The sequence below is a fragment of the Hemiscyllium ocellatum genome, chromosome 9, assembly GCF_020745735.1.
Source record: "Hemiscyllium ocellatum isolate sHemOce1 chromosome 9, sHemOce1.pat.X.cur, whole genome shotgun sequence".
Lineage (NCBI taxonomy): Eukaryota > Metazoa > Chordata > Chondrichthyes > Orectolobiformes > Hemiscylliidae > Hemiscyllium > Hemiscyllium ocellatum.
The window spans coordinates 86,264,350-86,292,031 of NC_083409.1; the positions used below are offsets into that span (position 1 = coordinate 86,264,350).

Sequence of the window (27,682 nt, forward strand, 5' to 3'; positions counted from 1 at the left end):
TCATATGTTTTAAAAAAGATTGAATTAAAAACAGTGTATTTGGGCTGCATGCTAAGAGCTAGAAATTGGGATTAGGCTAAGTAAGCAATTTTCAGTTGTTAGAGACTCAATAGGTCAACCAGCCACCTTCTGCAACATAGAAAATCTACATTTATTTGCAATCAATATAGAAAATCTGTTTCTTTGCAAACAATATAGAAAATATACCTCAAAGTGAAGTTCTAGAGGCATATAGAACTGTTGAAGGTAGAGTACATTTTAACCCAGAAAATTACTTGAATTTTACCCAAGTTGGAGTAGACGATATGGGAACAACCTAGTAATATTAGGCTGAAGACCAGGAAATGTTACACATTCAAAAATTCATCAATATGGGAAAGTACACACAGTAATGGGAACAAAAACCCCTGACATAGCTTGATCATTTAAAACCTGATGCAACAACAGGTCATGATTGTTAATTTGTGATAAATTACAAACATAGGAATTAGAAGCAGGCATAGACCACTTGGTGTTTGGAGCCCACTCCACCATTCAATAAGATCAAATATCTATCGACCTCTGCTTCCACTACCTTCTCATAGAATCCCTACAGTATGGAAACCGGTTGTTAGGCCCAACCAGTTCACCCTCCGAAGATTATCCCACCCAGACCCATTCCCCCACTCTAATACTCTACATTTACACCTGACTAATGCATCTAACCTACGCAGTCCTGAACACTATGTGCAATTTAGTATGGCCAGGAAACTGGAGCACTTGGAAGCAAAAAAAAACACACAGTTGCTTGAAGCTGGAATCGAACCTGGGTCCCTGGCAATGTGAGGCAGCAGTGCTAACCTTCATGAGTTTGAGGAAATGTTCCAAAAATTCATGAACTTCCTGAAAAAAAACCAATTCTCTTGGCTTAAATGAACAATTCTCATTTTGTAGAGCACACAAACACTGACCCTTACTTTTAGATTCTTCCAGAGGAGGAAACATCCTTTCATTTCAACCTTAGTCACCTCTTAACAGGAATCAAAGTATTTCCCACTACCAACGTCCCTTGACTATCTTCTGAATTTATGTTGACAAATGGCCTTTTTGGATTCACAGAAGCCAAATTCATCAATATCTTCAAGCTTCCATTAAACATAAAGACATAAAAGACAAGGAAAGCTAAAAATTTCCTGGACACGGTATTTGAAGTGGCACAAGACAACAGTCATAAGTTAGTGACGGTTATTTTTAATGACTTTATAAAAAGCACAATAAAGTGCATCAAGTTTTCCTAGCTCCCTGATAGTCAGGCTCCCCTTGGCATCGCCCTTCCCTCTTCCTTTGGAACCACTCACTTCTCCTCCCTCCCCTTTACAGCCATTCACTTCTACCCCATCCCTTTTCCCTCACCCAGCAGACTCTTGTTTGTACTGGCCCCACCCAGCAAATTGTCTACACTCCACATGGTCTCACCCACTAGGCTTACTACATCATCACTAGCAGGCTCACTCTTGCCTGCCCTCAGCTCATCTGACAGACGTACTTCCCACCTTGGCAGATTTGCTCCCCCTGAAAGTTTCACCAGACAGTTCACCACCAGTAGCAGCCTGTGATTACAGGAACCGTATCTTTCAAAATGTCTGTCCCACGTTCTTGGTGGGGGAGGAATATTTGTTCTTTTTTAACTGGTCCTGGTGGTTCATTTCTCCCAGTTTTGTCTGCAGACCACATGTATTATTGATGTATATAGTTATTTACTGTCACCTGTATTTATGAAAATACAGTGAAAATTGTATAAGTTACCAAAGTCCGGTGCCAATTACAGAAATGATAAAAATAAGTAACTGGGAGAAAGTCAAGACAAAGTTCATTTTTTTTTGTTCCCTTCCTGGCTCCTGGGTTTCTGAAGTGGTTACGGGATGAAGTCACAAGGAGGAAGGACCGGACTGTCCAACCGACTGTCCAAATACCTGAGGAAATGCAATCACAACGCTGCCTTCACAGGGGAGGCTGAAGCCGTTGTTCAAGCCGTGGCTGCCAGGGCCACAAGGAAATGGGGCCCGAACCACTGCCACAGCAGGTCCTCACAACACCCCTCCTTCACCACAGCAAAGAAATATAACTGAATTTGATACAAAAGGTAAGTGAAATTCTTTTTAAAAAAGAGAATGTTGCTGGCCAGGTAAGCTGGAGCGGACTGGCCCTGGAGCCTGACCATTTTGTATCCTGCCCCACCACCATCTTGCTGCAAATGTGTTGCTGGTCAAAGCACAGCAGGTTAGGCAGCATCTCAGGAATAGAGAATTCGACGTTTCGAGCATAAGCCCTTCATCAGGAATAAGAGAGAGAGAGCCAAGCCGGCTGAGATAAAAGGTAGGGAGGAGGGACTAGGGGGAGGGGCGATGGAGGTGGGATAGGTGGAAGGAGGTCAAGGTGAGGGTGATAGGCCGGAGTGGGGTGGGGGCCATCTTGGACTTGCCTTTTACAATAATTAATCATAGAATCCTGACAGTATGGAAGCAGGCCATTCAACCCCTGAAGAGCAGCCCACACAGACCCAACCACCTATCATATTGCTGTAACCCTGCATTTCCCATGGCTAACCCAACCAACCCACCCATCCCTGGAGACTATGGGCAATATAGCATGGCCAATCCATTTCACTTCAACATCTTTGGACTGTGGGAGGAAACCCACACAGACATGAGAAGAATGTGCAAACTCCACACAGACAATCATCCCAGGGTGGAATCCAACCCAGGTCCCTGGCGCTGTGAGGTGCGGTGCTAACCACTGAGCCACCCTAAATATTAGCACTGCCTCTTACAACTTTAAACTTAGCAGATGCAAGGCTAGCCTATCCAACCTGTCTTCAGAAGACAAATCACCCATTCCAGATATGAGTAAAGTAAGTCTTTCCTGAACTGCTTCCAATGAATCTATAACCTTCCCTAACTAAACAGATCAATACCATATACAGTAGCCCAAATGTGATCTCCCTGGCCTGTATAACTGAAGCATAATTTCCACAATTTTGCATACAATTTTCCCTGCAATCAACACAGACATCTACTATAAACCGACTGACTCCTACAGCTACATAGACTACACCTCCTCCCACCCTGCCCCTGTAAAAACGCCATCCCATATTCCCAATTCCTTCATCTCCGCCGCATCTGCTCCCAGGAGGACCAGTTCCAATACCGTACAGCCCAGATGGCCTCCTTCTTCAAGGACCGCAGACTCCCCCCAGACGTGATCGACGATGCCCTCCACTGTATCTCCTTCACTTCCCATTCCTCCGCCCTTGAGCCCCGCCCCTCCAACTGCCACCAGGACTGAACCCCACTGGTTCTCACCTACCACCCCACCAACCTCCATATACAGCGTATCATCCGCCGTCATTTCTGCCACCTCCAAACGGACCCCATCACCAGGGATATATTTCCCTCCCCTCCCCTATCAGCATTTTGAAAAGACCACTCCCTCCGTGACTCCCTCGTCAGGTCCACACCCCCCACCAACCCAACCTCCACTCCCGGCACCTTCCCCTGCAACCGCAAGAAATGCAAAACTTGCGCACACACCTCCCCTCTTACTTCGCTCCAAGGTCCCAAGGGATCCTTCCATACCCGCCACAAATTCACCTGCACCTCCACACACATCTATTGCATCCGCTGCACCCGATGTGGCCTCCTCTATATTGGGGAGACAGGCCGCGTACTTGCGGAACGTTTCAGACAACACCTCTGGGACGCCCGGACCAACCAACCCAACCACCCTGTGGCTCAACACTTTAACTCCCCCTCCCACTCCACCAAGGACATGCAGGTCCTTGGACTCCTCCATCGCCAGAACATAACAACACGACGGTTGGAGGAAGAGTGCCTCATCTTCCGCCTGGGAACCCTCCAACCACAAGGGATGAACTCAGATTTCTCCAGTTTCCTCATTTCCCCTCCTCCCACTTTGTCTCAGTCGAATCCCTCGAACTCAGCACCGCCTTCCTAACCTGCAATCTTCTTCCTGACCTCTCCGCCCCCACCCCACTCCGGCCTATCACCCTCACCTTGACCTCCTTCCACCTATCGCATCTCCATCGCCCCTTCCCCAAGTCCCTCCTCCCTACCTTTTATCTTAGCCTGCTGGACACACTTTCCTCATTCCTGATGAAGGGCTTATGCCCGAAACGTCAAATTTCCTGTTCCTTGGATGCTGCCTGACCTGCTGCGCTTTTCCAGCAACACATTTTCATCCCTGCAATCAGAGTTCTGCAATTTCTTATTTAGATAATAATGCTTTTTTAAAGAAAAATCTTCCTGCTGAATGGACAGTGTCACATTTTCCCATAAAATATTCCATTTGCCTGATCTTTGCTAACTCACTTAATCCATCTACATCCTTTAGTGGACTCCTTAGGTCCTCTTAACAACTTACTTTCCTCCCAATCTTGATGTCATCACCAAATTTACCAACCATACCGTTGCCCCCTTCATCCAAATCCTTCGTTAGTCATCATCCATCTCTCTGGGACATATTCAACTGTGTCAAATAACCTTGCCTTTTGTTTTGTAAGTCTGTGAATTATGTATATTCCGTCACATACATACATTGAGACACAGTTACTACAAGGAATTTAAGAAGCTAATGTTGCTGATCAAGCATCAAACAGACCCAAATTGGACAGATTCCACAAAAAACAACAGCACTTACTTAGTAGAATAACTGGAAAGTTAAATTATGTTATATGGTATTCTACCTCATCACAAATGACCAAGCCGACAGAACCCTTGCAGAGCACATCAGCATGTAGCCGGAACGTCTCATAAGAAATGATGAGGATTGGAGTTGGAATTCGTAACCCATGCTGGTTCATGAATGTGGCTGTGCAAAGAAAGAAAAGATGGCAATGAAGAGATGTCAGTCAGGATATCAATTGCTATCTAGAGCAGGAAATGACAATGGAGATGTCAACTTTGAGTATTCAGAAGCTTTGAGGTTTATCAGTAATTCCCTGCAGTATGATGCTACACGTTAAAACTTCTCATAATTGAGGAAAACTGTATTCTTAATCTAAAGCCCTGCTGTTTGTATCCTATCTTACACCAAGTTCCACTTACTCATCAACCTTGCTCACCTACATCAGCCTCCAGTTTGCCAGCACCTCAAATTTAAAATCCTCACTCTGGTGTGCATACATGGCCTCATTCCTCATTACCATTTCCTTTTGCCTGGAAATCCTTACTGTGAATAAAGTTGTTCATTAACCAATAAATGCCGGCCAGCCACCTGGAAATATTTGCTGCTTTCTGGAATACCATCATCTCATTGAAGCTTTCAAAACAAATCCACCTTGACGGATAGAGGGGATCTTGATTCAACGTTTCACCTAAAAGACAGTACACCCTAATGGGCGGCACGGTGGCACAGTGGTTAGCACTGCTGCCTCACAGCGCCAGAGACCCGGGTTCAATTCCCGCCTCAGGCGACTGACTGTGTGGAGTTTGCACATCTCCCCGTGTTAGCGTGGGTTTCCTCCGGGTGTTCCGGTTTCCTCCCACAGTCCAAGAATGAATTGGTGAACAGGTTCGGTGAATTGGCCACGCTAAATTGCCCATAGCATTAGGTGAAGGGGTAAATGTAGGGGAATGAGTCTGGGTGATGCGCTTCGGCGGGTCAGTGTGGACTTGTGGGGCTGAAGGCCTTGTTTCCACACTGTAAGTAATCTAATCTAAACCCTCAGGACTGTCCTCCAACCCCAGTTAATTCAATACGCCGTTCAAAATTACAACCTGACCCAGAAATAAAGCTGAGCTAATTTGACAAACAACAAAGAAAAAATATAAATTTACCCACCTAATTTCTGGTCAATCTCTGTCTTAGTTCCTCCGTCAATAGGCAATGCGTGTAACCTTCCTCCCAGCCACTTCTCAACCTCATTATACCAGTTTTTCACCAAACTGGATGGAGTCACAACAATGACTTTCTCTATTTCCGGCTTGGCATCTGGGCTTTGTCGCAAGAGCGTCCACATCAAGGAAATGCACTGTAATGTCTTCCCCAGTCCCATCTCATCTGCCATAATGCAGCCAAAGCCATTTGAAATACGACGACCTGTCACACAATCCCACATGAACTTCACACCCTGAAAGATAGACATCGTTTAACAATACTTTACACTAGCCACAAGCAGTAAATTATTTTTGGGATCCTAAGTGAAAAGATACACGTCTACATTCATGGTTTCAATCAAATCCAAATCTTAATCTGCTGACTGATGGAGGATGGAGTTAAGGCCTAGTCTTTGTAACGTTGTAAAGTGCCAACTTCATTCTATGCCCATAGACCCATTTATAGTCAGGTCGTTAATTGCATCACCAGAGATTCAGGAGCAGGTCACCCCGATCATTTTTGTTACAGAGCCTGAGGGGAGTAGAATTTTCAGATTTATTCAGCTGTTTTTAGGATTTACTTTGCTTTTCATTGACTCTCCCCCACAAACCACTTCCCATTTCATCTCTCTATGCCAACAAATCTCTGTAGCTGATAGGATGGATTATATCAAGTTATAGTAAGATGTTAAGGGATGTGGTGTAGTTGTCATGCGACTAACAATCCAGAATTTCAGACAAATGTTCTGGAGGCATAGGTTCAAATCCTAGCACAGCAGATGTTGAAATCTGAATTTAATACAAATTTTGGAACAAAAAGCTAGCCTAACAACAACTTGGTAACCACTTAGCATTGTTGTAAAAACCTATCTGGTTCACTAATGACCTGTAGGGAAGGAAATCTGCCATTCGTATCTGGTCTGGCCTACAAATGGCGCTACACCCTCAGCACAGTGTTTGACTCCAGTTAGCTAGGGATGGCAATAAATGGTGGCCTGATTAGCAACATCAGCATCCCATGAACAAGTGAAAAAAAAAATACTGTGCGCAGCACGGTGGCACATTGGTTAGCACTGCTGCCTCACAGCGCCAGAGACCCGGGTTCAGTTCCCGCCTCAGACGACTGACTGACTGCGTGGAGTTTGTACATTCTCCCCATGTCTGTGTGGGTTTCCTCTGGGTGCTCCGGTTTCCTCCCACAGTCCAAAAATGTGCAGGTCAGGTGAATTGGCCAAGCTAAATTGCTCTTAATGTTAGGTGAATGGGTTAATGTAGGTGAGTGGGTTGCGCTTCGGTGGGTAGGTGTGGACTTGTTGGGCCGAATGGCCTGTTTCCACACTGTAACTAATCTAATCTAATCTGTTTGGACCAGTCATGTTAATTTATTTTCACTTTGCAGGAGAACACTTCCTATTGACAGAGTGAATATCAACAACTGACAGTACAGTGAAGCTACAAGCACATGGCAGATTCATGGCAGTGGAGGACATTTCAAAAGATCTGAGACACCGTAACATTTAACTTGGATTCTCAACACAAAGTAACATTAATGACCTGATTTTATGGGGCCAATGGAGATCTCACCCACTAGTCAAAGAACCAAAGGGAACATCTTTCATTACACTGGATAGTTAGGGATGGCAATAAAGGCTGGCCAGGCCAGCCTGAAGTGCCCTCCAGGAAATTAAGTGGCCACTGTCGAGCATCTCAGCTTCCACTCTCATCACTCTAGTACAATTTCCTGCTCTTGCTGCTTAATCGAAGCCCCCATTCTCACTGTTTTATTCCAGGACCATTCCTGATATTTGATTCCAGGATCATCCAGTCATGTGGCTGTTCTAATCATAGTCTTTATGTTCCCATATAAAGATGGACTTAATTGATGCCAGTATCCCACGATTTAAGGTTTTGTCCATTTATTTATGCAGTGAAATATTTAATGTTAATGTGCACGGTAGTTCAAAGAATACATTTTGTCATCCACAAATGCCATTAACATCAAAACATGCCTCACCTCTCTCTGATGTGGTCTTAAAACAGAGGATAAGATAGGATCGACCACCACGTGTACTGGTAGCTTCTCTCTGACAAAAGCAGAAGAAAACACAATAACAGAATTTCAGTAATTATGTTGCACAATTTTGATATTGTTACTCAATATATTGGAAGAAAAGCTCAGCTGGCTGGTTTAAGTTGCAGAGTGATACCAACAGCACAAATTCAATTCCCACACCAACCGAGGTTACCGTGAAGGTCTCACCTTTTCAACACCTCCCTTCGCCTGAGATGGGGAGAACCTCAGGTAAAACTACCACCAGTTGCCTCTGTCTAATGACAGCTGCACTCTGGGACTTCCTTACTTATCAGACCCTCGTCATTATTGTATTTTTTGTAACTATTTATATATTTTTCTTAATGATATTTGCATGTTTAAAATTAGCAGTATGAAGGGCTCTGCAAGACAATTTTAATTCTTTTACTGTCTCAATACTTCAAATATATTTGTTGTATTAAAGATTTTCAGAACCACGTCTCCAGATCTGTATGATCAGGTTTCATTTGATATGTTTAGAATCCTCTCTTTCCATTCTTATTTAATTAAAAAAATCAGTACAATCATGTTAAGTCAGATTTTGGGTACAAGGCCAATGTCCTTATCTGAGGTTTCTCTACTTTCATTCTTACTGTTAAAGTCCTTTATGAAGAAAGACCATCATTTATACAGCTGACATGGTGACAATTTTAAATCCATGAACAGTAGTGAATTCCAACACATTTTTAGGTTTTTTTAATATTACAACTTCAACAGTTTCAGACTTCATATTTTACATTAGGACTCCCTTTTGAAAATAGTTTCTTCAAAATTAAAAACATTGGTCTTAATATATCTGAAAGTCTGCATTAAGTTATTTTAGCCACTAAAATGCACTTCCACAAACTTTCACTTTCCAGAAACTGTAAAACATCATAACATCTGGCTTTATTTCAAGATATTAAGCAAATTTATTTAACAAAAGATGAATAAGGCTGTAATAATGACAACACATATTTACAGGAGTAATTCTTCTATTTTTCTCTTTGAGACCAAAGCAACAAAACATTAAAATGCAAATGTTAAGCTACTTAATTTCTTTTTAGATAGCTTTTTAAAGGACTGTTTCTGTGACTTTCTTAACACTGTGGAAGCTGTGGTACTTTTTATAGAATTGTAAAATTTAATATTAGGTTTGAACATTGGTCTTCAGGGTTATTTAAAGAACTTTGTCAGGATTTCCAGATTGGAATAGTCTGCCATATTTGAAAATGGCTATTTACCCCATGGCTTAGACAGACTTAAACAACCATACAGGCAGAGTTGGAATTAGAGTGGCTCCTCTCTCAAGGAAATAAGCAGTGAAATTTGTAATATTTGTACCGAATAGTATTGAGAAAAATTAGGATAAGAAACTAATTGTAGCGGTTTAAAAAAAACTCTTGACTCGTGACAGAATTTTTAAAACGTTCCTTAGCCAAAACCAGATTTTAAAAAAATGTTTCTCTCACACATTCCAAAACGTTTATCAGCAAAATGGAGAATACAATATGCTTCTTTGGAAACAGTCTGCCCAAACTAAATTGTACAGTTTAAGGCACAATTATAATCCTGACATCTAAAATTTTGGTGACCAGCTGCTTCTTGGAGTCTGTTAAGTGTACAGATATTGCACCCTCCTTGCTTTTATGTCAAGTTGGAGAATGGATCCACAGATCAGACATTTTGAAGATAAGCTATTTAACAGGTTCCATGTGTCAAACTGAGGAAAAGGGATCAATTGTCACGCATTTTACTCACTATTGTTGATTGCTTGCACAAAGCATTCTCAATCAGGTTGATGATGATATTACCAGGACATGGCCACACTCCTAAATTCTCTATCAAAAGAGGAATGAAGTTACTCACTTGTCAGCTTTTAGTTGGTCATGTGCACTCAGAGGAGGAGGTTCATAAAGTACCAAAGCATCTTCTTCATATGGATCATGAAGAGATCGCCTGGCTCCTGCACGCTTAATTCCCAATGCCTTCAGCCCAAGTGAACCTTAAATATGACGATGTATGCAAAAATTAGTTAAAAATACAAATTTTACATAACACTGACACAGAAAAAAGTAAAGCTTTCATACACTTTAACATCTTTGAACAATGACAACCAGCAAATTCAACCTTCACGTACCTCGAAATTATGGTTAATAACAAAACAATCCTGAAAGTGTTGAAATGTGGATGATTGTCAGAAAAATACCAAACAACTCCTTAATAATTAACTTTTAGAAAAATAACATGTTTTAGTGACATCATGTCAAGTGACATCATGTTTGGGGGTGGCACGGCGACTCAGTGGTTAGCACTGCTACCTCACAGCACTAGTAACTCAGGTTCGATTCCAGCCTTGGGCAACTGTCTGCGTGGAGTTTGCACATTCTCCCAGTGTCTGCACAGGTTTCCTCTGGGTGCTCCGGTTTCCTCCAACGGTCCAAAGATGTGCAGGTTAGGCAAATTGGCCATGCTAAATTGCCCATTGTGTTCAGGGATGTGTTGGTTAGGTAGTCAGGGGAAATGTAGAGTAATAGGGTAGGGGAATGGGTCTGGGTGGGATAATCTTCGGAGGGTCAGTATGGATTTACTGGGCCTAATGGCCCGTTTCCACACTATATGTTGATTTTCTCTGTTTTTCTCTCCATAGATGCTCTCTGACCTTCTGAGTATTTCCAGCATTATCAGATATTATTTCAAATTTCCAGCATCCACTACTGGGTTCAGTACTTTAAGATGAATGCAGTGACCATTACATATATAAACACTAGCCTTTTCTGTGCTGACAACATTCCATGACTAGGAATAAAATGGATATTCAGTTGTTTGTTGAGAATTAAATGTTGGCCAGGATACCAGATGAGTAACTTCTGTTCCTCTCTGTATACAGCCATGGGATCTTTAACGTCAAAAGATGGAACCACAGTTCAATATCTGACCAGAAGATAGCTCCTCTGACAATCTGTAATTCCTTACTATTGTATTGAATTAGTTGACTAAATAACAATCTTAACCCTCACCATCTTCTAACTTAGAGATGAAAATATTAGTCAAACTGATATATTTGTTCAGCTGTACATGTGTATATAGCACTGAATGCTCAAACATCACACATTTATTCATGTTTTGGAGAAGTTATGATACACTTGTTTTTTAACCTTGATAAGGCATCTCCAACTGACATTCCCAGGTAAAACCTGAATTAAAACTACTCATGTGTAATGACGGACATTGTATACATGGTTTCCAAACAGGCTCCAAATTAAGTGACCACCACTTTACCTCCATAAACTTGTTTATTGGCATTTTAGTAAGCAAACATAAACTGTCACATCAGGGACCAACTAGTGCAATTCCATTATTGTTTTTTTCTCCACCCATTTTAACACTCCTACCCATTAAACAACTATTTAACGAACTCTCAATTAAAAAAAGTAAAACAAAAACACTCACTTTGTTTTTGCATCCCTTCCCTGACCTCAATTTTGTCATTTTACACATCCAAGGCTGCATCCTATATTTATAATAATTCCTAAATTTCACACTCAGGAATTGATCTTAAGAGATGCTGTGGCTCAATTCTTGCCTCTGAGTGAGAAGGTCAAGAGTTTAGAGACTTGAGCACATAAATCTAATCTGACATTACATGGCCATACTGCGATAATGCTGCAACCGATAGAAGTGCTATCTTTCAAATGAAAGTTTCAACTGAGAATCTGTCAGCTTTCTCAGATGGACATAAAACATCCTTTGACATTATATCAAACAAGAGCAGGAAGGTTAATAGCAGTGTCCTGGCAAATATTTTTCTTTCAGACGTTACAAACCTATTTTTTCATTACCAAACACTGGATTAGAGAAAAGTGTGGGTCTTTATGAGCAAGTATTTAGTGGGCAGCGATGGTAGCCCCTGGTCTGGTTTGCTCCTCCTGTCGGATGTGGGAGATTAGGAAACAGCTGACTGTCCCAGGAGACTATGTCTGCAGGATCGGTGTCTCATATCAGACCATTTGAATTGGCTGACGAGGCAGTTAGAGTCACTGAGGAGCATACAGGAGGCAGACTGTGATGGTTAGTAGATATAGAGAGGTGGTTACATTGCACGGTCAGTCAGATATTTAGGTGTCTATCAGGAGAGGCAGGAAAGTAGTTCAGGAATCTCCTGTGGCTATTCCTCTCTCAAAAAGATACAACACTTTGGATACTGTTTGAGAGAATAATATCTCAGAAGAAAATAGAATTTGCAGCCAGGTCTTGGGAACCAAGAATGAATCTGATGTTAAGCAAGGTTCTTCAAGGTTCAAAAGAGTAATTACTTTCAGGGACTCTCTTGTTAGGGCACAGACAGGAGATTCTGTGGACGTGAGTGAGAATTCAGGAGGTATATTGCCTCCCTGGTGCCCGGGTAAAGGATGTCTCAAAGAAGTTGCAACATGTTGTCAAAGGGGAGTGTGATAAGCCGGAAATTATTGTACATTTTGGCAAGAATGACATATGCAGGGAAAGGGTTGAGGCTTTGCAGAGTGAATCTAGGAAATTAAGTATGAGATTAAAAAGCAGAATCTCAATGGTAGTAATCCCTGGCTTACTCCTGGTGCCACATGCTAATGAGAGTAGGAATAAGAAGATAGGCCAGTTAAAAATCAATAACTGAGGATATGGTGCAGTTGGTAGATTTTTGAATCATTGGAATCTCTTCTGGGGCTGAAAAGACTTGTTCAAAAATAACTGGTTTCACCTGAACTGGACGGAGACCAATATCCTGATGGGGAGATTTGCTAGTTCTATTTGGGAGCCTTTAAATTAGTAGAGAGTACGGGGTGAGGGGACCTTAAGGAGTGGTGAGAACAGAAGACAGATGAGGATGATTCTTAATTAAAGAAGAGCAAGTGAATTAGAAAAAGCAGGCATCGGCAAATCAGAGAACAAGGTAACTCTGAAGAATAAAACAGTATTTATTTTAATGCAAGGAGTCTTATAGGTAAGGCAGATGAATTCGGGGCATGTATTGGAACATGGGACTGGAATATCAGAGCTATTTCAGAAACATGGCTGAAGGAGGGATAGTACAATGTTCTGGGGTTTAAAATGCTGTAGAAAGAATAGAAAAAGAGGCAAGTGAGGAGGGATTAACGAAAATATTCTCTCTAAATACAGCAGTTATATGTCTGAGGGATTGTCATAGAGTCATAGAAATGTACAGCATGGAAACAGACCCTTCGGTCCAACCCATCGATGCCGACCAGATATTTCCCAAGAGTAGGTCAAGGTTTGCACCTTCTCTAGTCGATACATCCACATACTAAATCAGAAATTTGTTCCAGGATACAAATGCTACAGGAAGTCTAGAAAAGGAGGCGAGAGAGGAGGGTGTGTGGCATGTTTGATAAGGGATAGCATTACAGCTGTGCTGAGGGAGGATATTCCCAGAAATACATCCAGGGAAATTATTTGGGTGGAACAGAGAAATAAGAAAGGGATGATAACTTTAATGGGATTGTATTATAGATACCCTAAAAATCGGAGGGAATTTGAGAAACAAACTTTTAAGGAGATCTCAGCTATCTGTATGAATAATAGGGTGATTATGGTAGGGGATTTTAAATTTCCAAACATAGACTGGGACTGCCATAGTATTAAGGGTTTAGATAGAGAGAAATTTGTTAAATGTGTACAAGACAATTTTCTAATTTAGTATGGATGTACCTATTAGAGAAGGTGCAAAACTTAAAATAATGATGGAAAAAGATAGACCAGATCTAAAAGTTCTAAACTGGAGAAAGGCCAATTTTGACAGTATTAAGCAAGAACTTTTGAAAGCTGATTGGGGGTATATGTTTGCAGGTAAAGGAACGGCTGGAAAATGGGAAGCCTTCAGAAATGAGATAGTATATTCCTGTTAGGGTGAAAGGAAAGGCTGGTAGGTATAGGGAATGCTGGGTGACTAAAGAAAAAGGAAGCATATATAAGGTATAGACAGGATGGATCAAGTGAATCCTTAGAAGAGTATAAAGAAAGGAGTATACTTAAGATGGAAATCAGAAGGACAAAAAGGGGACATGAGATAGCTTTGGCAAATAGAATTAAGGAGAATCCAAAGAATTTTTACAAATACATTAAGGACAACAGGGTAACTAGGGAGAGAATAGGGCCCCTCAAAGATCAGCAAGGCGGCCTTTGTGTGGAGCAGCATAAAATGGGGAGCTGCTAAATGAGTATTTTGCATCTGTATTTACTGTGGAAAAAGATATGGAAGATATACATTGTAGGGAATTAGATGGTGACATCTTGCAAAATGTCCATATTACAGAGGAGGAAGTGCTAGATATTTAGAAATGGCTAAAGGATTGTCGAGTGAAGCTATATGGGTCGAACTCAGAAATAAGAAGAGGATGATCACCTTGATGGTATTTACTATAGACCTCTCAACAGACAGCACAAAATTGAGGAGCAGATGTGGAAAGAGATCTCAGATCAGCCAAGATCTTATTGAATGGTTAAGGCCTTTCTGCTCCTATTTCTTATGTTCATAAGTGATTCAGTTACAATTTATTAAGTTAATAGATCAACTAAGAGATCCTACTTTTGAAGCAGTTATGCACATCAGCTCTCGAATACATTGTCTAGTTATCATATCTAGTCACACTTACACTTAGCTGAAACTATCAATAGTTATTCATAGACACAAAGCACACTTTCTATCCAAGCAACAGCTTATACCTGTGTAGTTTGGAATAGGCACTCTGAAAGGTTTGGACAGGATGCTACGAATGAAAGCCTCCTGTAGGAACACAAAAAAAATGTCAATGTTGTATCAATCTTACTAATACATTTATGATAAATAAATTCAAAATATAATGAAATTGAAATGCATTGTAACCAGACTCAATCCTGCCCTTATTTTCTGCTACTTGTACATTTTTTAGGCAACCCATCTTTTTGCCACTTAGTTCAGAACAGTACGAACAATTGGAATCCTCACTCCATGATCAGTTGGCACAACAAATACTAGAACAATATTGCCCAAAATATACCCTCTTCCCCACCTTTGACAATTCAAGCATTAAAGCCCAGGCAATCAGGCTGACTTGCACTTTCATTTTTACTTAATTGACTTCTCTTGTGTCCCAAATATGAATTGGCGAGACCGGTATATTTCCAGGTGAAATGGATGAATGAAAGGGATCATTTCACCTGTTATGAATTTTACCTGACAAGACGTTTGGATGGTATGGCTGTTAAAAGGAAGCCCACATTATCTCAGTGAGAAGAAGGTGCAAGATCCTGTAAACAATGATGATGGCAGTTATGCTCTCACTGGATAGATTGTTGGTCTCCAAGCTTACAGGGGTGTGGTGGAAATGTCAATATATCACCTCTTGTAAAAGTTTATACTTTAAAGTGTATATAATATCAAGATAGAATGGAGCTGGAAGTCTAAGGGATAGCTAATTTTGTCTAGTTGAGAGGTTTTGGAAAGTGAGAGTTGCAGGTAGAGACAGCAAAAAAGAGAAAGAGAATGTGAGAGATAAGAAAGATAGAGACAGCTAGTCCTATGTCCTAATTCGATGAAATGCTGATCTTGTTGGAAACCACATCAAATATGAGCGGGAGCTTGTACTTTGATTGAAGAGACACTTTGTAACATATAAATGAGGGCGGCACGGTGGCACAGTAGTTAGCACTGCTGCCTCACAGCGCCAGAGACCCGGGTTCAATTCCCGACTGTGTGGAGTTTGCACGTTCTCCCCGTGTCTGCATGGGTTTCCTCTGGGTGCTCCGGTTTCCTCCTACAGTCCAAAGATGTGCAGGTCAGGTGAACTGGCCATGCTAAATTGCCCATAGTGTTAGTTAAAGGGGTAAATGCAGGGGAATGGGTGGGTAGCGCTTCGGCAGGTCGGTGTGGACTTGTTGAGCCGAAGGGCCTGTTTCCACACTGTAAGTAATCTATAAATGATTGTAAGATTCACCCAGCTTGGTTAAAAGAGAAGAATTTACAATTCATTTCTCACCATGAAAGTGTGTGCTCAGCCTTATCCTGTTGGAAAGGGCAGTGAGCCATTAGGAGCTGAGAATATTTTGGGTTAGTGATAGAGTGTCATAGTTGTGCCGTTAAATAGATTCTACTCCAATTGCAGCAAAGTTGACAACTGCAAACTGTCAAGTTGCTTCCCCATAATCAATGACTTGTAGCACTGGTCACTCACATGCTGGCTGCTGTCAAGGCACACAGGTCGATTAGTCAGCTGTGCTAGCGGTTTCCGAAATGGTGACACAAAATTTTCACCATTGTCTCGCTCACATACCAGCTTGCGGCGCTTTGGACTCTGTTTAAAAAAAGTAAATACCATTTTTAAAAACTTTTACATAAAATAAATATGCTGGCTTTTCTCATCCATCACCCATCCATTCCTGTCTCAGATCATTAGGGAATTACCAAAATAGGCGGCACAGTGGCTGAATGGGTACCACTGCTGCCTCACAGCACCAGGGTCCCGGGTTCAATTCCTGCCTCAGGCAACTGTCTGGGTGAAGTTTGCGCATTCTCCCAGTGTCTGCGTGGGTTTCCTCCGGGCGCTCCGGTTTCCTCCCACAGTCCAAAGATGTGCAGGTCAGGTGATTTGGCCATGCTAAATTGCCCATTGCGTTAAGTGCATTAGTCAGAGGGAAACGGGTCTGGGGGGTTTTTTCTTCGGAGGGTCAGTGTGGACTTGTTGGGCAGAAGGGCCTGTTTCCAAACAGTAGGGAATCTAATATAATCTAATTTGCATTGGGAATTGCATCACGTCCTGACATGAGCTGCAGAAATAACTGTGGATTTGTGACTCTCTAACCTCAAATGGGAAAACAAGACAAGAATTAATCTGAAGTTAGTAAACTTAAAACTTTCAAATTTTGCCGATCTACACTCTACCTGAACTGCCTCATTTAATTTTGCACGACTATTTATGACATTTAAGGAATTTATGTTTGTCTTCAGCAGTGGGGAAGAAATTTAAGTGCAATCTTTTTGAAAGTTTTAATGTGACATTTTTAGTGGCACAAGCTTGGATTGAGGAAAACCATTGGCCTCCTGAAACTCATCTTGTTATGATCGTGGTTCACTAAAATTGTAAATAGAACAAGAGGTAGACAGAGGATAAACTATACCAGGAAACACTTGAAGTGTCTTCTCAGCTTCACAATTGGTGCTCGACTGCCTTTCCTAGCTCACCCAGGCCCTGACTGCTCTTTTAAAAGGGGCAACATCACACAACTACATGCATGACATGCCTCTCACTTTACTTCCATACTCCCCTTATCTATTTAACCACACACAGAATATAGAACAAGACAGCTCAGAACAGGTCCTTCGGCCCTTGATAATGTGCCGGCCTTTGAACTAATCAAAGTCCATCTCCCTACATCATCCCATCATTATCCATGTGCTTGTTCAAGGATTGTTTAAATGCTCCAAATGTGGCTGAGTTAACGGCATTGGCAGGCAGGGCATTCCATGCCCTTACCACTCTCTAAATAAAGAATCTGCCTCTGATGTCTGTCTTAAATCTTTCACCTGTCAATTTGTAGCTATGCCCCCTCATACAAGCTGACGTCATCATCCTAGGAAAAAGACTTTCACTGTCTACCCTACCTAATCCTCTGATCATCTTGTATGCCTCTATCAAATCCCCTCTTAGCCTTCTTCTCTCCAATGAGAACAGATCCAAGTCTCTCAGCTTTTCCTCATAAGACCTCCCTCCAGACCATGCAACGTCCTAGTAAGTCTTCTCTGTACCTTTCCAATGCTTCCTGTAATGGGGTGATCAGAACAATACACAATATTCCAAGTGCAGTTGCACTAGCGTTTTGTATAGTTGCAACGTGATATTATGGCTCCGGAACTCAATCCCTCTACCAATAAAACCTAATACACCATAAGCCTTCTTAACAGCACTATCAACCTGGTGGCAACTTTCAGGGACCTATGTGTGTGGGCTCCAAGATTCCTCTGCACATCCACACTACCAAGAATCTTTCCATTAACCCAGTATTCTGCCTTCCTGTTATTCATCTCAAAGTGAATCGCCTCACATTTATCTGCATTGAACTCTATTTACCACCTCTCAGCTCATTTCTGCAGTTTATCCAAGTCCACCTGCAACCTGCAACATCCTTCCACTGTCCACTATTCCACCAACTTTAGTGTCATCTGCAAACTTACTAAGCAATCCACCTATGCCTGCATCTAAGTCATTTATAAAAATGACAAACAGCAGTAGTCCCAAAACAGATCCTTGTGGCACACCACTAGTAACCGGACTCCAGGCTGAATATTTTGTATCAACCACCGGTTTGCAGCCTGAGACCCCTTGGTGAAAACTCTCTATACCAACCACTCCCTCACTGACTGTGTTAGCAGACCACCTCTTCCCTGACATCACCCACAGCCTGAGTCTCCTGCAACTGCTCCCCATAATAAGATCCTGGGTGAGTGCACCCCTCTTTAGCTGTCTGCTTCGGTCCAAATCCCCTCATGACTGCTATTCTCAACCCACTCCTCAGTGCACATCGTGCTTTCCTAGCATCGTCTTCAGACCCAGCCTCCTCAACATGAATGCCACAAGTCCATTCCATTTTAGAAGTACTGGCAAAGTCATCCCTCCAACAAAAGAAATTGCATTTGCACAGTTTGTTGATTGAATCCAATCCTCTTCGCCAGTTGTGTTATGGTTCCCTAGAACCAGAAATAGAATATAATGTAGGAGGGTAAACTAGAACAGAGAACACATTATTGTGGGTCCTCTCAGCTCCACAGTAGGTGCTAGACTGCTTCTCCCGAGCTCTTGCATCCAGTCACTTGACCTACTCTCTTAAAGGGGCAACATCACACAACTGCACACAGCCTACCACCATATTACTTTGAAACATTCAATCTTGTCTGATCTTGGAAGCTCAGCAGACTCAGGGCTTTGAATGGGAGACCACCTGGGAATACTAAGTACAGTAAGTCTTAGGGTTCTTATTGTACAGTGGTGGCATCTCTACCTCTGGGTCAGGAGGCCTAGGTTCAAGTCCCATCTGCTCTAAAGATTGTAATAACATTTCAATTTTAGTTGAGAATCAACAAATTTGACTTTGTGAAAAGTGAGCCTCATCCCTATATTTGCCAATCCTTAACTAGTATTTTATATTGACTGATATATTAAAAAGGGTACATATTCCATTTTTAAAATTAATATTATTAATCAGAAGCAGTAGCATTCACCCAGGAAAAATGTCTCTAAGTGCAGTTGACACAAGTACCTAAATATGATAATTATTCATTCATTTTGAATTTGCATTAGATTACCGTACCACATCCTCATCATCAGATAGTTGTCCCGGCTTTCGTTTGGCAAGCTGACTCGGGGCTAGACTTCTTCTCTATGGAATGAAAGCAACAAATTTACAAAACGTTAGAAAGGTAGGCTACACTTTTATAACATTCCAAAGCTCTTTAAACGAATAAGATACTTCTGAAGTTTTGTCACTATTCTATTCTAGAAAAAGTAGTGACCCATTTAATTACAGATATTTCCCACAAACAATAACGCAATTATGACCAGATTTTGATTTTTTAAACAATAAATTTGATTGAAAGAGAAATATCAAATATTAGAAAAGACCAATTGCAATAAACCTCAAATCATTTCAGCATGCAGAGTTTAAAAATACATTTCAGCTGATGTCAGTGTTTGGAAGCTCTTGAAAAATGATAAACAACCAATCTTCTTATTTATATAAAATAACATATTGAAATAATAAGAAATACTACCATCTCCCACTTAGAAGAAATATTCCTAAATATAACACATGTAATTCATTAATTTGAGCCACAGTGATAACAATACAGATTAATGTAGCTTCCAACTGCACTACTTCAACTGTAGCTAATCAATTTTTGTCAGGGCGTCTAAGGGAATAATGTTGCCCAGGACACTGGAAAAACACCCTTGTTCTTCTTCAATAGTGACATGAGGTATTTAATACTCATATTATCTGCAAAAGTCTAATGGGCCCTTAAATTAATAATTCATTAAAAGATGAACATTTCACAATAAGCCACCACTTCAACATTGGACTGCAAGTTCAGCCTATATTATGTGCCTCATCTCTGATTCAAAGGTGAATGCAGCAGCAAAAAATTGTGCTACTGACACTTTTCACAACCACCACACTGGGAGATTAGATTAAAACAGGGCAGTTGAAAGGGACATTTTAGATACTCTGCCAACCTGATCATTGTCTCACTTACCATTTTCTGAAACTGAGATTTCAATGCAATTCCACAACTTATTCAATCGGTTTTTAGTTTTGTCTCTCTCTCTCAAAATTTGATGTTGTTGTTCACTTGAAGACATAGGTGAACACAGGAGTCTTTGTATCATCCAATTTCTAGGTCATAATCACGGACCAGTGAGACTTCTTTAACTTCCATTGCATCTATTCCATTGTCAAGTTGATTCAGTACTTCAGGGAGTCAAAATGTCAGGTCTAATGTTATGTAGCTTTTCCAGCTTCCACTACATAAAATTTTCCTTCGAACAGATTTTGCTCTTAATATCTTAAGTCTTTTTGGATGATCATCGACTAACAACAATTATTGCTAAACTCCAGTGCCCTTAGAAATACTATTTCAATGCTTCAACCTAAAATCGAGCTTGTCTGTTTCACCCCCCTCATCAATAATTGTTATTTTTTAAATAATATAAGTGCTATTTCTTTTCACAACCTCAATTTTGTATTTTGATATCAAATATTCTTTATCAATAAATATAATTAATCTCAATTATAGTATACCCACTATCAAATATAACATAATTAGCTCACAATCCATTAATTGATCAGGTCACTGTAAAATTCTTGATTTGCCTCATTCTTCAACATAATTAAGCAGAACAAAGCAGCTTTGAATTCGCGGTGTGTCAAACTCAAACTGTTTAGAAATATCTGTCCCAATACCTAGATTATACATGAGCTCCTCTCTCATTTGATTTTCAGTTACAATCCCGAGATTATAGTTGTCCCCTTGTGTAGATACATAGGGAGAAGCTCACTTTCCCACTCTCACCCCCCCGTGTGACCCTGTCCTTGGGTTATCTCTCACTCGCTCCTATTCCTCTGGTCCTCTCTTTTTCACGGTATATCTAATGTCTCATTACCCCCACCCCTTACGGTATTGCCCCAGTTCCCATAAAACCGGCAGATAATCACAATACTCCCCTATCTCTCTCGAATCCCTCTCCACCCGTTCCTTCTCACTCAAATGTACCGCCAGGCAATGCGCCTGCGCATTGCGAACTACGGGTCCCGCAGAGGTTCCCGCCGCCAGGAGTCCGCGGGAAACGTTTCCCACAGAGCACCGCTTCCGGGGCACGTAAACAGGGAGTCCCGCCTCCGGAGATACGTGCACCCCCAGGAAAAGGTTTCACTGAGAGCCCCTCCCCCGGTGAGCGCAAACAGGGAGGCCCACCCCTAGGGAAACGTTACATTGATAGACCAGCGCCCCGGTGTAGTTTCAGAGACACTTCCCCCGTGAGCCCCGGCCCCCGGGAAACGTTTCACAGTGAGCCCCGCCCCCAGGGAAACGTTTCACAGTGAGCCCCGCCCCCAGGAAAACGTTTCACAGTGAGCCCCGCCCCCAGGGAAAGGTCTCACAGTGAGCACCGCCCCCAGGGAAACGTTTCACAGTGAGCCCCTCCCCAGGGAAAGGTCTCACAGTGAGCCCCGCCCCCAGGGAAAGGTCTCACAGTGAGCCCCGCCCCCAGGGAAAGGTCTCACAGTGAGCCCCGCCCCCAGGGAAAGGTTTCACAGTGAGCCCCGCCCCCAGGGAAACGTTTCACAGTGAGCCCCGCCCCCAGGGAAACGTTTCACAGTGAGCCCCGCCTCCAGGGAAACGTTTCACAGTGAGCCCCGCCCCCAGGGAAATGTTTCACTGTGGGACCCGCCTCCAGGGAAACGCCTCACAGTGAGCCCCGCCCCCAGGGAAATGTTTCACAGTGAGCCCCGCCTCCAGGGAAAGGCCTCACTGAGCCCGCCCCCAGGGAAAGGTCTCACAGTGAGCCCCTCCCCAGGGAAAGGCCTCACAGTGAGCCCCTCCCCAGGGAAACGCCTCACAGTGAGCCCCGCCCCCAGGGAACGGTCTCACAGTGAGCCCCGCCCCCAGGGAAACGTTTCACAGTGAGCCCCTCCTCCAGGGAAAGGCCTCACTGAGCCCCGCCCCCAGGGAAAGGCCTCACAGTGAGCCCTGCCCCCAGGGAAAGGTCTCACAGTGAGCCCCGCCCCCAGGGAAAGGCCTCACTGAGCCCCGCCCCCAGGGAAAGGCCTCACAGTGAGCCCCGCCCCCAGGGAAACGTTTCACAGTGAGCCCCGCCCCCAGGGAAAGGCCTCACTGAGCCCCGCCCCCAGGGAAAGGCCTCACTGTGAGCCCCGCCCCCAGGGAAAGGCCTCACAGTGAGCCCCGCCCCCAGGGAAACGTTTCACAGTGAGCCCCGTCCCCAGGGAAACGTTTCACAGTGAGCCCCGCCCCCAGGGAAAGGCCTCACAGTGAGCCCCGCCTCCAGGGAAAGGCCTCACTGAGCCCCGCCCCCAGGGCAACGCCCCTCAGTGAACCCCGCCCCCAGGGAAAGGCCTCACTGAGCCCCGCCCCCAGGGAAAGGCCTCACAGTGAGTAGCTGCCCAGCTCTCAGGATAAGTCCATACATATGACTTGTCATGTGACTCAGCCAACTTTGTCTATCTTATAAGTTGCAACCAAGGATGCCCGGAGACATGATACATTGGGGAAACTGAGCAAAGACGACAACGGATGAATGGGCACCGCACAACAATCAACAGGCAGGAGGGTTCCCTTCCAGTTGGGGAACACTTCAGTGGTCCAGGACATTCGACCTCAGTCCTTCAGGTGACCATCCTCTAAGGTGGACTTTGCGACAGGCAGCAGCGAAAAGTGGCCGAGCAGAGGCTGATAACTAAGTTTGGAGCACATAGGGAGGGCCTCAACCGGGACCTTGGGTTCATGTCACATTACAGGTGACCATCATTGCACCATACACACACAGACACTCCTACACACACACACTCCTATATACACATGGACGCATATACACAGACATGCACACAGACACACACACGCACTCCTATATGCACATGGACACACATATACACAGACATGCACACAGACACACACACACCTTACAGACACACACACTCCCACACTCACACAGGCATTCTCTCAGAGACTTAGACCACTCTACACTCATGCACACACATATACACTCCCTCTCGCAGACACTCACAATCCCCCAGCCCACACACGCTCCCACACTCTCACATCCACCCCTCACAGACCTAAGACACTTTACACTCACTACACACAATATACACTCCCTCTCACACTCACAACCCCCAACCCAGACAGACACACATACAGACAAACAAAGACCCACATGCAACCATATATTTTGAGGGGTGAATTTGTACTTGTGGAGTTACATTGTACTTTGCTCAAAAACTGCATTCATTCATGTAAAACTCTGTTATTTTACTTTTTACATTAGAATCAATCTAAACATCATGACATTGACAGAGAACACAGGGGGACTATCACCTTCAACATATTGTCTAGCTAATGCCCATTGTTACAGCTAAGCTGAGAATGTGACGTTAAAAAAAAGTTTTGTGATTTACTCATGAAAGAAGTGACACTATCATGGTATTCGAACAGATGAAAGACTCAACAGGCAATCAAGGTATTTTTCAATGTATAATTTCAGTTACATCACACTGTAAATTTTTGCTATAAATTCTGTGCCTTAGATTTGTGCCCTCCACAATCACCTGATGAAGGAGCGGCGCTCCAAAAGCTAGTGTGCTTCCAATTAAACCTGTTGGATTATAACCTGGTGTTGTGCGATTTTTGATGTTTCACAGGGAGCCTCACTCCCCAAAAGTAACCGTTTCAGAGAGAACCCTGCCCTCATCCCCCCTAACCATTTCACAGAGAGCCCTCCTCCCCACCCAGTGTAACACTTTCCCAGAAAGAACTCTATCTCTTTCATGGGGTCAGTGCAATGGTGACCAAACGAAGTCTAGTCAGAGTCATAGAGATTCACAGCACGAAAACAGACCCTTTGTTCATGTTGAGCAGATATCCCAACCTAATCTAGTTCCACCTGCCAGTAACTGACCCATATCCCTCCAAACCCTTCCTATTCATATACCCATCCAAATGCCTTTAAATGTTGCAATTGTACCAGCCTTCATCACTTCCTCCGGCAGCTCATTCCATACATGCACCGCCCTCTGTGCGAAAAAGTTGTCCCTTAGGTCTCTTTCATTTCTTTCCCCTCTCACCCTAAACCCATGCCCTCTAGCTCTGGACTCACCCACCCCAGGGAAAAATACTTTGTCTATTTATCCTATCATGTCCCTCATGATTTTATAAACCTCTACTGTATATGGTCATTTCTCAGCCTCTGACGCTCCACAGGAAACAGCCCTAGCCTATTCAACCTCTCCCTGTAGATCAAATCCTCCAACCCTGGCAACATCCTTGTAAATCTTTTCTGAATCCTTTCAAGTTTCAAACATTCTTCCGATAAGAAGGAGACCAGAATTGAATGCAATATTCCAACAATGGTCGAACCAATGTCCTGTACAGCCGCAACTAGACTTCCCAATGTCTGTACTCAGTACTCTGACCAATAAAGGCATACCAAACGCCTTCTTCACTATTCTATCTAGCTGCAACTCCACTTTCAAGGAGCTATCAACCTGCACTCCAAGGTCTCTTTGTTCAGCAACACTCCTTAGGACCTTACCATTAAGTGTATAAGTCCTGCTAAGATTTGCTTTCCCAAAATGCAGCCCCTCGCATTTATCTAAATTAAACTCCATCTGCCTCTTCTCAGCACATTGGACCATCTGATCAAGATCCCATTGTAATCTGAGGCAACCTTCTTTGCTGTCCACTGCACTTCCAATTATAAATAATTTCTTTATGTTCAGGTTGTAAGTTTGCTCAGAGGCTGGTAGATCTGTTCTCAGACGCTTCGTCATCATGCTAGGCAACATCAGTGAGCCTCTGGTGAAGCACCGCTGTTTTTCTCTGAAGGCTGATACATGATGTTACCTAGCATGGTGACAAAAACGTCCGAAAACCAAATCCACCAGTTCAGCAAGCAAACGTACAACATGAACCTCAACCTGAGCTATAAATCTTCTCAAAAATCACAAATAACTTATTTATACTTAAGTAAAAATAACTACACCAAGTGCTCTATAGGAAAATGCAGTTCACACAAGAGAAAATCTCCAAATATGAAACAATGAACAACTGTGAACCAATTTTAAAAAGTGGTTGAGAGTACTCAGAACTCTCTCTTCCATGAATAAATTAATCAGTTGAATCAATGGAACAAGTTTAATAGGCAGCTACCAGGGAGGGTAGCACAATGCATTATTCCTTTAGTAATGCATTACAATGGTTAAACTGATGATGCACTGGATAAATCTGGGGGAGCAAGTGCACATTAACTATTGACTTAGAGCTAAGCAAAAGAGAGATAACAGACTGTCAGGCATAGTGGAGGAGGAGGAGAGCAGCGTACAGCAGGGGGAACGAAAAGCCATGCAAGATATAAGATGTATGTTATTAAGGTGGAGAGGGTTGAGAAAAGATTTATCAGATGGTGCTGGGAATGGAGAGTTTGAGTTGTAAGGAGAGGCTGGAGCTTAAGATGTTGAGGATTGACCTTATAAAGGTTTACAAAATCATGAGGTATATAAAATATATATATTATATATATGGTGAACACCAGGTGTCTTTTTCCTAGGGTGGGGTGTTTCCAAGACTAGGAGGTACATTTTTAAGGTGAGAGGAGAAAGATTTTAAAAAGACATGTGGGTCAAATTTTTAAAAAAAATTGTTCATGCATGAAATGAATTTCCAGAAGAAGTGGTTGTTACATTTAAAAGACATTTAGTAAGTACATGAATAAGAAACCTTGAGGGTTATGGGTCAAGCCTAGACAAGTGGGACTACTTTAGATTGGCATTATGGCTGGCATGGATTGGTTAAACTGAAGAGTCTGTTTCCATGCTTTATGACTATGACAGGTTCATGACAATTAGGAAGCACTTACTAAACAAGGCAATTGAACAGTAATTGGTCATTTCTGGTGATTAGAGCTGAAAATGTGTTGTTGGTTAAAGCACAGCAGGCCAGGCAGCATCCAAGGAACAGGAAATTCGACGTTTCGGGCCAGAGCCCTTCATCAGGAAATTTCTGGTGATTACTCAAAATCAATTCCAAAATCTCATACGGGGCACAGCTGCAGAGGTAAACTCTGATGTTCAAAAAATAATGAAGTGTGTTAATTGTACCTTGTTAAAATATATTCATATGATGGACATAAACTGGGGATGCACTGTGCCTTACAAATAGACAAGCTGAAATTGTGGCTGTTGGGTTACAATGTACACGAGTAATATACAACACTAAAATGTTTATTAAAATACTGTTTCAAGATTTGAAGTAGATCCTTTAAGTGACTGTCAGGATTATAACATTTTAAATACCAAGATTTCTGGGCATAGCTAACTTATGCAATCCAAAGCTTCATCAGGTTTTAAAGGTGCTTTAAAGGGAGAAGGGGGAAGATCAGGAATTCCCTCCTTCAGGTTTTGAACCCTGAATGTTCAGGATTGGAGAGCAGATAGTTCAAGAGAATTCAAGCAAAATGCCCTTGCCCATGATTAATTTCTCTTGAGAATATGGTGCTGAGCCATCACCTTGAATCTCTGCTGAGCTTTTCTTGTGCCTGTTCAGGAAACTGGTTAGGCCACCTTTGGAACACTGCATTCAATTCTGGTCTCCCTGCTATAAGAAGGATGTTGTGAAACTTGAAAGGGTTCAGAAAAGATGTACAAGGATGTTGCCAGGGTTGGAGGGTTTCAGTTCAATAGGCTGGGCTATTTTCCCTGGAGCATCCGAAGCTGAGGGATGACCTTATAGAGGTTGATAAAATCATGAGGAGCATGGATAGGGTGATTACATCAGGTGATTATCCCAGAGGCAGCAGAGTCCGAAACTAGAGGGCAAAGGTTTAGGTTGAGAGGAGTAAGATTTAAAAGGGACCAAAGGGGAAGCTTTTATCATGCAGAGGACTGTGCATGAATGAAATGAGTTGCTTGAGCAGATGGTGGAGGCTGGTACAATTACAACATTTAACAGGCATCTGGATGGGTATATGAATAGGAAGGGAGAGGGATATGGGCCAAGTGCTGGCAAATGGGACTAGATAACTTTAGGATATCTGGTCAGCATGGATGAGTTGGACTGAAGTTTCCATGACAGCTCTATGACTCTATGCTGACCTTTTTAAGGAAAGTCATTGAAGAAGTAGCTGAAGATGATTGCACCTGGAACACCACCCTGAGGAATTTTGGCAACAATGTCTTGGGGAATGATGATTGACCTTCAACGTTCACATTCACATTCACATTTGTTCTTGTCAGATATGATTCCAACCGCTGGAGAGTTCTCAAACAAAAACAAAATACTGCAAATGCTGGAAAACTGAAACAAACACAAACATGACGCAGACGGGGAAGGAATGAAGAAATTTAAGGAAATAGAGAACTACGTCATACTCTGAAGTTGTGGAACTCAATATTGAGTCTTAGCAGGTATAAGGTGCCTGAGCAGAAAAGG

General features: G+C 42.6%; 1 protein-coding gene across 2 annotated transcripts in view; it reads right to left on the minus strand.

Annotated features, from left to right (window-relative positions):
- Window positions 1-21,407, minus strand: part of rad54l (RAD54 like) — a 42,804-nt gene extending 21,397 nt beyond the window's left edge. The window contains exons 1-8 of one of the 2 annotated variants that reach the window (XM_060829901.1): window positions 20,222-21,407; window positions 19,282-19,350; window positions 16,152-16,271; window positions 14,665-14,725; window positions 9,814-9,949; window positions 7,888-7,957; window positions 5,839-6,127; window positions 4,742-4,866 (exon numbers count right to left, since the gene is read on the minus strand). In XM_060829901.1, the coding sequence (XP_060685884.1) occupies window positions 4,742-4,866; window positions 5,839-6,127; window positions 7,888-7,957; window positions 9,814-9,949; window positions 14,665-14,725; window positions 16,152-16,271; window positions 19,282-19,350; window positions 20,222-20,224 (873 nt within the window). In that variant the 5' untranslated portion in view covers window positions 20,225-21,407. Of the gene's footprint in view, window positions 1-4,741; window positions 4,867-5,838; window positions 6,128-7,887; window positions 7,958-9,813; window positions 9,950-14,664; window positions 14,726-16,151; window positions 16,272-19,281; window positions 19,351-20,221 lie in introns of those variants that run through there. The other variant, XM_060829902.1, reaches the window with a different exon arrangement.
- Window positions 21,408-27,682: the final 6,275 nt, after the last annotated feature.